The sequence below is a fragment of the Schistocerca piceifrons genome, chromosome 11, assembly GCF_021461385.2.
Source record: "Schistocerca piceifrons isolate TAMUIC-IGC-003096 chromosome 11, iqSchPice1.1, whole genome shotgun sequence".
Lineage (NCBI taxonomy): Eukaryota > Metazoa > Arthropoda > Insecta > Orthoptera > Acrididae > Schistocerca > Schistocerca piceifrons.
Window position 1 is genome coordinate 26,478,254 of NC_060148.1, and position 12,598 is coordinate 26,490,851.

At 40.3% G+C, this 12,598-nt stretch overlaps 1 protein-coding gene across 1 annotated transcript in view; it reads right to left on the minus strand.

Annotated features, from left to right (window-relative positions):
• Positions 1–12,598, minus strand: part of LOC124720254 (activated Cdc42 kinase-like) — a 390,360-nt gene that overhangs the window by 44,535 nt on the left and 333,227 nt on the right. Inside the window, exon 21 of the mRNA XM_047245572.1 lies at positions 12,193–12,405. Coding sequence (XP_047101528.1) covers positions 12,193–12,405 — 213 coding nt within the window. The remainder of the gene's footprint in view (positions 1–12,192; positions 12,406–12,598) is intronic.

Genomic DNA, 12,598 nt, shown 5'->3' on the forward strand with positions numbered 1-12,598 from the left:
GCAGTCATGTGCATGTGCATGTGCATGTGTTGTCCGTTTCTGACAAAGGCTCATGGTCAAAATCTCACTTTCTGACAGTCTTTTTGTTGTGCTTATCTGTGACCGAGCATCTCCGCTATATGGTGAGTAGCAACTATCTTTTTCGTAATATTGTTACACTATTTCACAATTGGTACACCGTGGATGCAGCCTAGGTACGCCTCTTGCTGGATAGCGTGAAGCATCTATTGTTGCAAAAAAAAAAAAAGGGTCCGCGGGGGCCAAGTGTGGAGAGTACGGAGGGTGCAGCAGCACAGTGATTTCGTTTTTTGTGCAATAGTCACACACCAACAGCGATGAATGTGCAGGTGCATTATCGTGATGCGAGAACCACGAATTGTCTTTCCAAATTTTGTGCCGTTCCCTCCTCACATTTTCTCACAGGCATCGCAACAGTGCCGATAGTACCATCGATTAACAGTTTATCCCTGTGGTACTAATTCACAATGAACTAATCGGCATCAGCTATCATATGGGTTTGACATTTCACTTGACCTGATGACCTGTTTTTTGGTCTCTTAGAACCTTTCCCGACCCATTGTGGAGATTGAACCTCGGTGTCAACTTCGTAACTGTACACCCACGTCCCACCACCCATTATGATTCTCTTTCTGATTTGTACGATCCAGAGGCTCTTCACAGATTGCGAGGTGGAGGTCTTTATAGTCTCGATTCACGAGCTGTGGGACCAACTTGGTGGCAACACAATGCATTCCAAGATGCGGTGTCAGGATTTTGTGACACGATCCAACTGAAATGTCACATTCTTCTGCAATCTCTCAGACAATCAGTCTTAAAATGGCACGTACAATTTTGTCAACGTTCCATATGCGGTAGACGTCGAATGGCGTACTGAACGAGGGTCATTTTCCGTCCGGTCATTTTTAAACCGTGTGAACCGTTCCTAACATCAAGTACGACTTAAGCACTCGTCACTCTAGGCTTCCTGCATCATTTGGTACTGCCCTGTAAAGATTTTCTTGAGTTTCACACAAAATTTAATTGCTCCTCTCAGTCTCCCATCTTGAAATTCACAAATTGTGCAACACAATATTCTACTCAATACAGCACTGAACAAAAATTAATGGACATACAACAAACTAACTTTCGGCAGTTACAAATTTAAATACAGGCATGTGCAGGGATGTCAAGCACATTCCGCTCCAACACACCACTGGCACAAAATTATGCATGTCCTGAATTTTTTTAACAGACCTCATCCTGTCATAAAGCAGCATCTGTGAAGCAATTGTTTCCTGAAATGCACTGACCTTCCCTGAGTCCTGACCAGAACTCAATGGAATACATTCCGAATGAGTTAGAAAGTCCACTTCACTTCACTCCAGACCTCATCGTCTGACATCAGTACCTTCCCTGCTTTCGGCTTCTCAGGAACAATGGGCTGCCTTTCCCCCACATACATTCAGACACCTCAATGAATGTGTCCCCAGCAGAGTTTGAGCACGGCTGCACATCACACTTATTTCCACTAATGGGTCCCGTATATTTTAGATCAGATCGTTTATTTTCACAGTGACAAGACTGGCTTGTTTTACTGCTGCTTATCCAATAAAACATTACTGTTTCACTGACTACCATGTTTTTGGGGGAATATGTCTAAGAGAAGATTATGATAATGACAGGACACAATTCACATGGATCTGAAAAACTGATCTTACTTGTCCTTGGGAAAAGTTAAAGACAGTGGTGTCACTTTCACTTGTAGTTTCAGAAGATGCGAAAGTTGTCTTCCTTCCAGGTCATGTAAGCACAGGAATAAAAAGTAGTGCCAGCTTCCTTACTGGAGAGGCAGGTAACTAAATACACTCCAATGGGAAAAATTAATAGTAATAATAATAACTATTACACACCATGACAAAAATTATTGGAATCAGATGGAAATTGATAGATGTGATATACATATACAAACACACGATTACAGTTTCAGAAAATCTGGACAATTTATTGAAGAGAAAGGGCTTCACAAACTGAGGAAATCAATAGTGGATTTGGGCCGGCCCTTACGCAAGCAGATATTAGCGTTACGGAGATGATAGATAAACTCCAGTGGAAGACTCTGCAACAGAGACGCTCAGTAGCTCGGTTCGGGCTTTTGTCGAAGTTTCGAGAACGTACCTTCACCGAGGAGTCAAGCAGTATATTGCTCCCTCCTACGTATATCTCGCGAAGAGACCGTGAGGATAAAATCAGAGAGATTAGAGCCCACACAGGGGCATACCGACAATCTTTCTTTCCACGAACAATACGAGACTGGAATAGAAGGGAGAATCGATAGAGGTACTCAAAGTACCCTCCGCCACACACGGTCAGGTGGCTTGTAGATTACGGATGTAGATGTAGATATTTGGCGTGGCACTCCTTGATAGAGCTGTCGGATATCCTCCTGAGGGACACTGCACCAAGCTCTGTCCAATTGGCGAGGCAGATAGTCACAATCCCACGCCGGTTGGAGGGTCCTGCCCCTAACACTGCAACTATTCTGAACTGTAGAGAGATCCAGCAACATTGCCGGCCAAAGTACGGTTTGACGAACACGAAGACAAGCAGTAAAAACTCTTATCGTCCACGGGTGGGCATTATTGTGCTGAAATGTAAGCCCAGGATGGCTTGCCACGAAACGAAACAAAACAAGGTGTAGAATGCAGTTGACGTACCCTGCAGTGATATACGGTTATCGTGGATGACAACCGAACGGGCCCTGCTACGAGAAGAAATCGCATCCGAGACCGTCACGCCTTGCTGTCGTGCCGTACGGTAGGTGACAGTCAGGTCGGTACCCCACGCCTGTCCAGGGCGTCTCCAGACACATCTTTGGGCTAGAATCTCATTGACCGTGGATAGAATTGCCATCAGTGACGAGTTCCGCTTTGAACTCGGCCTCTATGACCGGCGAAGACGTGTCTGGAGATGCCTCAGACAGTAGTGGGCTACCTGGGCTGCTACTTCTTTCCGTAGCAGGACCCCTTCGGTTATCACCCGCAGCACCCTTACACCACGGCGGTACACCAATGACATTCGATACCCTGTTCTGTTCCTCTGATTCAGCAAGATAATGCCTGCCTGCATACGGTTACAGTTTCTACTGCTTGTTTTCTTGCTTAAGAAACCAGTATGGGCAGATGTCATTGTTGGCAACTGTAATAAAATAATAATTGGATCCTTTTACCAACCTCCCAATTCAGATGATACAGTTGCTGAAAGGTTCAAAGAAAACTCGAGTTTGATTTCAAACACGTACCCGAATCATACGATAATAGTTGGTGGTGACTTGAATTTTCCCTCGATATGTTGGTGAAAATACATGTTTAATTCCGGAGGTACGCATAAAATATCATCCGAAATTGTGCTAAACGCATTCTCTGAAAATTATCTCGAGCAATTAGTTCACGAGCCCACGCGAATAGTAAACAGTTGTAAAAACAAACTTGTCCTCTTAGCAACAAATAATCCCAAGTTAATAATGAGCATCAAAACCGCTTCAGGGATTAGTGAACACAGGGCTGTCGTAGGAAGATTGAATATTGTAATCCCCAAATCCTTGAAAAATAAGTGAAAAATATACCTATTCAAAAAAGCAGATAAAAATTCACTTGACGCCTTCCTGAGAGACAATCTCCACTCATTCCAAATTAATAATACAAGTGTAGACCAGATGTGGCTTAAATTAAAAGAAATAGTATCGGCAGCAATTGAGAGATTTATACCAAATAAATTAACAAACGACGTAGCTGATCCTCCTCGGTACACATGACTGGTCATACCATTGTTGCAGAAACAACGAAACAAATTTAAACAGATGCAAAATCCCCAAGATTGGCGATCTTTTACAGAAGCTCGAAATTTAGCGTGGACTTCAATGTGAGATGCTTATAACAGTTTCCACAATGAAACTTTGTCTCAAAACCTGGCAGAAAATCCAAAGCGATTCTGGCCGTATGTGAAGTATGTTAGTGGCAAGAAACAATCAGTGCCTTCTCTACGTGATAGCAATGGTGATACTATCGAAGACAGTGCTGCCAAAGCAGAGTTACTAAACACAGCCTTCTGAAATTTCTTAAGCAAATATTCCAGAATTCGAATCGAGAACAACTGCCAACATGAGTAACGTAGAAGTAAATATCCTTGGAGTAGTGAAGCAACTTAAATCATTTAATAAAAGCAATTCTTCCGGTCCAGACTGTATACCAATTAGGTTACTTTCGGAGTATGCTGATGCATTAGCTCCATACTTAACAATCATATACAACCTTTCACTCGACGGAAGGTCTGTACCCAAATACTGGAAAGTTGCACAGGTCACACCAATATTCTAGAAAGGTAGTAGGAGTTATCCACTAAATTACAGGCTCATATTGTTGACATCGATATGCAGCAGGATTTTAGAACATACATTGTGTTCTAACGTAATGAATTACCTCGAAGAAAACGGTCTATTGACACACAGTCAACATGGGTTTAGAAAACATCATTCCTGTGAAACACAACTAGCTCTTTATTCACATTAAGTGCTGAGTGCTGTTGACAAAGGATTTCAGATCGATTCCGTATTTCTGGATTGCCAGAAGGCTTTTTACACTGTACCACACAAGCAGCTCGTAGTGAAACTGTGTGCTTATGGAATATCATCTCAGTTATGTGACTGAATCTGTGATTTCCTGTCAGAGAGGTCACAATTCAGAGTAATTGATGGAAAGTCATCGAGTAAAACAGAAGTGTTTTCTGGCGTACCCCAAGGTAGTGTTATAGGCCCTTTGTGGTTCCTTATCTACATAAAGGATTTGGGAGACAATTTGAGCAGCCGTCTTCGGTTGTTTGCAGATGATACTGTCGTTTATAGACTAATGAAGTCATCAGAAGATCAAAACAAACTGCAGAATGATTTAGAAATATCGGAATGGTGCAAAAAGTGGCAGCTGACATTGAATAACGAAAAGTGTGAGGTCATCCACATGAGTGCTAAAAGGAATGCGTTAAACTTCGGTTACACGATAAATCAGTCTAATTTAAAAGCCATAAATTCAACTAAATACCTAGGTATTACAATTACGAACAATTTAAATTGGAAGGAACACATAGAAAATGTTGTTGGGAAGGCTAACCAAGGACAACGTTTTATTGGCAGGACACTTAGAAAATGTAACAGACCTACTAAGGAGACTGCCTACACTACACTTGTCCGTCCTCTTTTAGAATACTGCTGCACGGTGTGGGATCCTTACCAGATAGGACTGACTGCGTACATCGAAAAAGTTCACAGAAAGGCAGCTCATTTTGTATTATCAAGAAATATGGGAGAGTGTTTCACAGAAATGATACAGGATTTGGGATGGACATCATTAAAAGAAAGGCGTTTTTCGTTGCGATGGAATCTTCACGAAATTCCAATCACCAACTTTATCCTCCGAATGCGAAAATATTTTGTTGAACCGACTTACATAGGGAGGAACGATCACAAAGACAAAATAAGGGAAATCAGAGCTCGTACGGAAAGATATAGGTGCTCATTCTGTCCATGCGCTATATGAGATTGGAATAATAGAGAATTGTGAAGGTGGTTCGATGAACCCTCTGCCAGGCACTTAAATGTGATTTGTAGAGTATCCATGTAGATGTAGGTGTAGATACTTCGGCCAGCAAGGTCAGTGGATCTGTCCCCATTTGAGAACATTTGGAACATTACGGGCTGGCGCTCCAACCAGATCAGGATTTTGACAATCTAACACACCAATTGGACAGAACTGGGCACGATATCCTTCAGGAGGACAAACAACAACCCTGTAATCCATGCCAGGCTGAATGACTACTTCCATAAGGGCCATGAGTGGACCAACACATTACTGATTACCTCAATTCGTGAAGCTCTTTCTCTTCAATAAATCATTCAATTTTTCTGAAACTGTAATCATTTACTTGTCTGTACATGCACATCAGGTCTACCATTTTCTGTCGCATTTGGGTAGTTCCTTCGGGATGCTTGTTTACTCTCTTGTCTTAGAGCATAATTGAAAACATCAACAGACTGTTCAATGCACTGAATTTTGACAGATCCAATACTTCTTGTAGAACTCCACAAAACATAAAAACATCTTTGTGAACAATGAAATACAGTAAGTAGAAAGTGTTAAGTTTTTAGACCTACTGATAAGTTGCAATATTAATATTTGAAGATGCACATCTTCGTATTAATTAAGCACCATAGTTCAGCTGTGTGTGCAATATGCTTGGTCACAGATACTGGCAATTTATAAATGAACTTCCATTGAATAATAAGTTACAGAATAATTTGGGGGAAGTCAACTTACAGGGATGGTATTTTCCGATACAAAAATGTATTATAAGAATTATATTTGGTGTTTTCATGAACCTTTGCAGAAACCTCTTTGAAAAACTTGGTAGTTTCACAAGAGATTTTTAATACATATTCATCAATGTTGATGTCATATGCTATTGTCAACATTTCTCTTTTCCCAAAATATAGCAAAAAGCATGACAGTAACACTACGACTGAGAAGACACCATCCACAAAGACTTTACGTTCTTGAGATTAGTACAGGAAAGAGTCAGCTACATATGCACACATGTATTTAGTAATATGCCAGGATACACTGAATGTCTCCTGTGTGATGTGGTGAAGTTTAAGACTGAATTAAAGAATTCTATGTTTGGCAACTCCTACTTCAATGAAATGCATCTTTAAGAAACTCTTGCATTTAATATTCTGGGTTATTTTATAATGACCATCACCACTGTAATACAAGTCTTTTGTAATGTTAAGTCATTTCATTAAATTGCATTTAAATTAAATTAAATGTATATCTTTGACTCCTTGCCACTTCCCAGAGACTCCTCTTTGTGCAAACTACAGAATATGACTAATTTAACAGAGTGTTTACAAGCTTGTCATCTCTACCTGTCAAATATACAGTGAACAAATAAGTGTAGTTGACGGCCCTATGTTCACTGAATGGATTCTCAATATCAGTATTCTACATCTACATGTATACTCAGCAAGTCACTTCAAGGTGTGTAGTGGAGGATACTCTTGTCATTTCCCCTTTTGCTTTTCCAGTTGCAAGTGGTTCGTGGGAAGAATGCCTGCCTGAAGGCTTTGTGTTGGCTCGAATCTCTCCAACTATATTCTCATGGTCTTTCTGCGAGTTATATGTAGGAGGGAGCAATCAGCAATATTGCAATTTTGTTTGTAGTTGTCGACAATGAGTAAAAGACAACTATATTTATTCGAATAAATGTTACACAAAGTTCTTGTAGTGTCTGATTTATATTCCCAGTATGGCTAAACAATAATAGATCTTCTTCAGAAAACTCAGTACAGACTTCCAATGTACAACATGTACCAACAGGAGCAAATAGTAGCAGGAAATTGAACTGCCATACTGTAATAAAATTTGGCAAGATCAAATATACAATTATTTTTTTCTCGCAAGCATCATTTGACACAAAATTCATTTGAGATAAGAAAATATTTTAGTGCTTGCCATTTTCCCCTTTTCATTGTTGTACTCTACCAGGTGGGTGATATTCAACATAACTACCATCCAATATCTTTGACATCGATTTGTTGTAGAATCTTAGAATATATCCTGAGCTCAAACATAATGAGGTATCTCAAGCAGAATGAAGTCCTCCAACTCAACTGCCACAGATTCTGAAAACATCAATTTTGGGGTAACTCTTCCCATTCTAAAATGATATTTTTGGCCCATAAACGGATGGTTCGGGCAACAAGTGGTGTAAGTTCATGAACCTCTTGTTGACCCCTGTTCATGAGTCTGGATATTTTGACATTGGCCTGTCAATACGTATATATTTCTTACTGTCGTTTCTTGTTAACAATATCAGCTTATTCCCAAGAATAAGCAGCTTTCACTCAGTTAATACTTGGCAGAAATCAAACCTGCTTTTGGATTGGACTTCCTAACTCTCGTGCAAAAAGCATTCTGTTGCATCCATTTTCAATAATTCACCACTTGAATTCAAAAATCTTAGCAGTAATCCACACACTTTCAAATCGAAACTGAAGAGTTTTCTCATGGGTCACTCCTCCTATTCTGTTAGGCAATTCCTGGAAAAATTAAGCCTATTCTTGTTGTATTGTTTATTGCGTTTAATTAAACTTATGGACTAACTTTTTTCGAGTTAATAAAATTTATTTTTATCTGTTATTACTTTTATGTTGTAATTTCATGTACTGACACGTTCTATGACCTCCTCAATTTGGTCCTACAGAACTTATCGTGTAAATATATAAACCACTTGCATTTTTCCAGCGTGACACACTGAAGACTTTGGATCGAGGTAGTCAGGTAGATGTAGCATTTCTCGATTTCTGAATAGCAGTTGCCTCTGTACCACACCTAAGCTTATTGACAAAGTCCAACTGTATGGGGTATTGAGTGAAACTTGTATTGGATTGAGGACTTTTTGGTAGAGAGGATGCAGCATGTTATCTTCAGTGGAGGTCATTGTCAGATGTAGAAATAACTTCAGGTGTGCCCCAGGGAAGTGTGTTGGGAACACTGCTGTATATTAATGATTTTGTGGACAATGTTAATAGTAACCTTCAACTATTTGCAGATGATGCAGTTATCTATCTGTAATGAACAACTGTCTGAAAAAAGCTCCCGTTGGCAACATGTTCATTTCTTTGTAATGCTCCAATGCAGATGTTCTGTGCTGCAACTGTGACTCTTCGATGGCACCCCCGAGACAGTATACAACTGGCCTAAATTTACCTGCCCTAAATTTGTGTTAATTACTTTGGTCTCAGCATCTCTTCTCAGTAACTATTCCTTTTCTTCACTCCCTTGTACTTTTCTTCATCTTTTATTTTCTGACCTGTCTGTTTTCCCCTCACTTCACCTGTCTACCATGAACAATGCACTTAGCTTTCCACTCTTATGAACTCTAACACGATGTTTTGGCTGTAATGTCTGTCTTGCTTATTACCCTATCTTCCACTTTAAGCTCTCAGGTTTCCAAATCTCATCTAGTGCAGTCCCCAACACTCAGTCTTTCCCGTTCTGTTCACCAAGTCTCCCCAGATCCAGGTTCTGGGCAATTTTTCTGTTGCTCTTCCCATTTCCTAAACCTCGCCAGTCCTTTTCTTCATCCCTCTTCCATCCCCTTCAACCCTTCTGCAAAAATAAGGAGGCAATGTCCTCAATTCCAGGTTTCCGTAGCTTTTGTACACATTCTCCATTATTAATTAATTATTTAATTACTACATTTCTGGAATCTTTCATCTGGTTAAGCTTGAACATTCTAAGCTATTACTTGCAATTAATAGTTTAGCCCATCCACACTGTAGTTAAGGGGAGGTTTAATATATTTTGGTTCACAATTGATTTTTTTTTAAATTGCATTTTTGGATCCATAAAAGTGTTTAGAATCCACCCCTGAAACGGTTCTTCTGAATACAGAACAGAAAGGTTTGTTATTTGCGGTTGAACTTAAAAATGCACCTGCCTGAAATCGGCCTTTTTCACACACCAGTATTTTTCTTTTGGAAGATGAGTTATTGTACCGGTGCTTGGGAGCAAACACACAAAATTCAAATGAAAGTTTGAACGCGCGTGTTTGGAAGTTAGCCCCCAAGCATTTGCATTCTGTTGCGAAGACTGTGGAGATTGTGACTTTCCTGGCAGTGACCAGCTTCAACGAAGGGTATTCAGAAATTCTGATGACCATGACGACGCCGGACGTCACCCTGGGACTGTATTCGATGCAGTTCGCCAAGCATTCAGATGACCACCAGATTTGAGCGGCCTAAATCCGCTTGTCACTAGCCGTACGAGCGGCTCTGGAGCAGCATAGGATGGCCCAGATCTAGCAGAATGCCCTCTATGAGGAAGAGGAAGGACTTGTTTATAGACCAGGAATAGTAGATTCAAGGTAAGTTGCATAATATTACATTTATATGTAGTCAACACTTCAAACACGTTTTTCTCAAAATGGCATTCTTTTTATTGCGCGGTATGATAACTTCAAATCTACTGAACCATTTGGCATGATTCTCTGCTTCCGACGAAACTAACTAAATTGTCTACGAGTTGTACCGCTTTTATTCTGATCCATCAACTATACATATTTTTACTTGGCCGACGAAGTCGAAAAATCCATGAAAGGAAACCCTATTTTTCTTCAAATGGCTGCCATTTTGTTTCCTATGGTCCAAATAACTTAAGGGGGATAGGACATGAAACGGGATAACTTGGAGCAGGAGAGGCGCCACAGGACATTTTAATTTCTACTGTCTCTACTTTTACAAATAAATTCATAAAACTTTGTTAGCATGACCAGGAAGGATTCAGGATTCACACTCATAGCAGAGGAAGTTCAAAAATATAATAAAACAATTTTTTTTACATGTAGAATTTCATCATTTTTTCACTTGGTATTAGCTGCATTTGTTGCTGTAGGTACACTCTTCTTCATAAGTAAGAGAGATTCTTCGATGAATTTTGCACAGCATACAAACCATACTTACAGGTGTATGAAACTCTAGAATTTCCCAATTCTGTTAAAAACTGTGGTAAAAATTGAGGTAATTAACTATAAAATTCGAGTTTTGTCTAAACACAAAGTTTAAAATGTAACAGCCCATTCATTTTTCCATAGATTAAATAAATTCTAGAGTTTCTTGCACCTGTAAGTACAGTTTGTAAGCTGTGCAAAATCCATCGAAGAATCTCTCTTACTTATGAAGAAAAGTGTACCTATAGCAGCAAATGCAGCCAACAGTTAGTGAAAAAAATCATGAAATTTCACAGTTAAAAAATATTACTTTTTCGTGTTTTTGAACTTCCACTGCTTCCTGGTCATGCTGACAAAGTTTTGTGAATTTATTTGTAAAAGTGTAGACAGTGCAAATTAAAATGTCCTGTGGTGCCTCTCCTTCTCGAAGTCGGCCCGTTTGTCGTCCTACCCCCCTTAAGTGAGGTACAACTCCTAAAGAATTTTATCTACTTTGCTAACATCAATTAAATTTTAATTTCATACGAGCCGGCTGAACTGTGACATACAGCGCGTGGAGGTCTACATCAAAATTTTGTATTGTTCCGATGGCATTTCCGCCTCTGTTCTTCAACATTTCCGGTCGAAAAAATTCCAGTTTGTAGAGGAAATATCAATAAACATTTTGACCAAATTTGACATTGATATCTGCAACACATGACGAGAAAAAAATTCTCACACAACATGCTTTTTTCGGGCCAAAGATAGTAAACCTCCTGTAGTGGTTAATAAAAAAGAAAAAGAGAAGAAAAGAAAAGGTTGAAAATGTGGGAAGAAATGGTGGATAAAAAGGGGTTTTTAAAATCGTTAATGACCGTGAAAATGGGACAGAATGAAATGCAAATTGGACTTCGTATTACAGAAAAGTTATCGGACTTCGTGATCCTTGTGGCGTTTCTGAGCAAAAGTCAAACCAAATTCCACTACAAAAATTATTTGAAAGAGAACAGAGAATAACAAAATGTGATTAACAGGGGGAAATGGCGTAGATAAGAGTTCATCCTTTACCACGTTAACATGTCTTGCTTCGTGTGCCGTCCAGGTCTTCAAAAATCTCCTACTTCATTTCTGCGTGAAAAGTAGTAGCTGCTCCGTAATTTTGCAATAAATTTCATTGTCCAGGAATTACTAATGTATACAAAACCGTCTCAATATTAAATGCAATGTATTTTACATTGCTGCTTCCATCCAAATTTCATATAAACTTCCACAATACGTCGGCACATCAATAAGTTTTTTCGTCTTAATCTGACAGAGACTAGCTAATAAGTAAGTTAAGCTTCCACTCTCAAAAGACAAAAAACGGATAGAGAACAAAAAGAGTTACAATTTTAGTACCTCCATTTTCTTATATATTTTCTCTGCCGTTGAGCGCTCATACCGCTGTGGCGGTATAATTGATATCTGAGGGAACGCGTGTAGCGCGGCGAAATTCAAAGTCCCGCTACACTCCCCTCAATTTTAAATCCAGACACTTTACAGAACTGCAGTATCTTGACAGACACTCGACGTACATACGTGAGGTTCGAGAACTTTGTGCGAGACAGTGAGGAGGGATAGGATCGGAGAGTCCCAGAAGGGTGCAAACCTTTGCTAAACCCAGATGCCGTCCTCCTCCACCTCCCAGGGCTGGACACAGGGAGGCAGAGGGTCGGAGCTCGCGGCAGTGCCCGCGGCATAGCTGCTGCGGCTGCGGCCCTCCCCCCCGCGGACGCCGCCTCGTGCGCCGTCCTCGTCCGAGCTGCCGGTGCTGAAGGTGATGCTGATGCTGCTGCTCCGGCTGTCGCTGTCGCTGCCGCTCTCACTCTTACCCTGAACACAGCCATTCACACACGCGTACAAACACAAACACCCGGAGCACATTTCGCCAGCAGCACACCTGTGACCTCCGCTTTCGGCGCCCCCTGGAAAACTTTTGCAAAATTATTAAGAGATTTTGTTATAAAGGATTACCCTCAGTGGCGCCAAACAGAACAACTGTTCCTCGAAGATTTCATCAACTTAC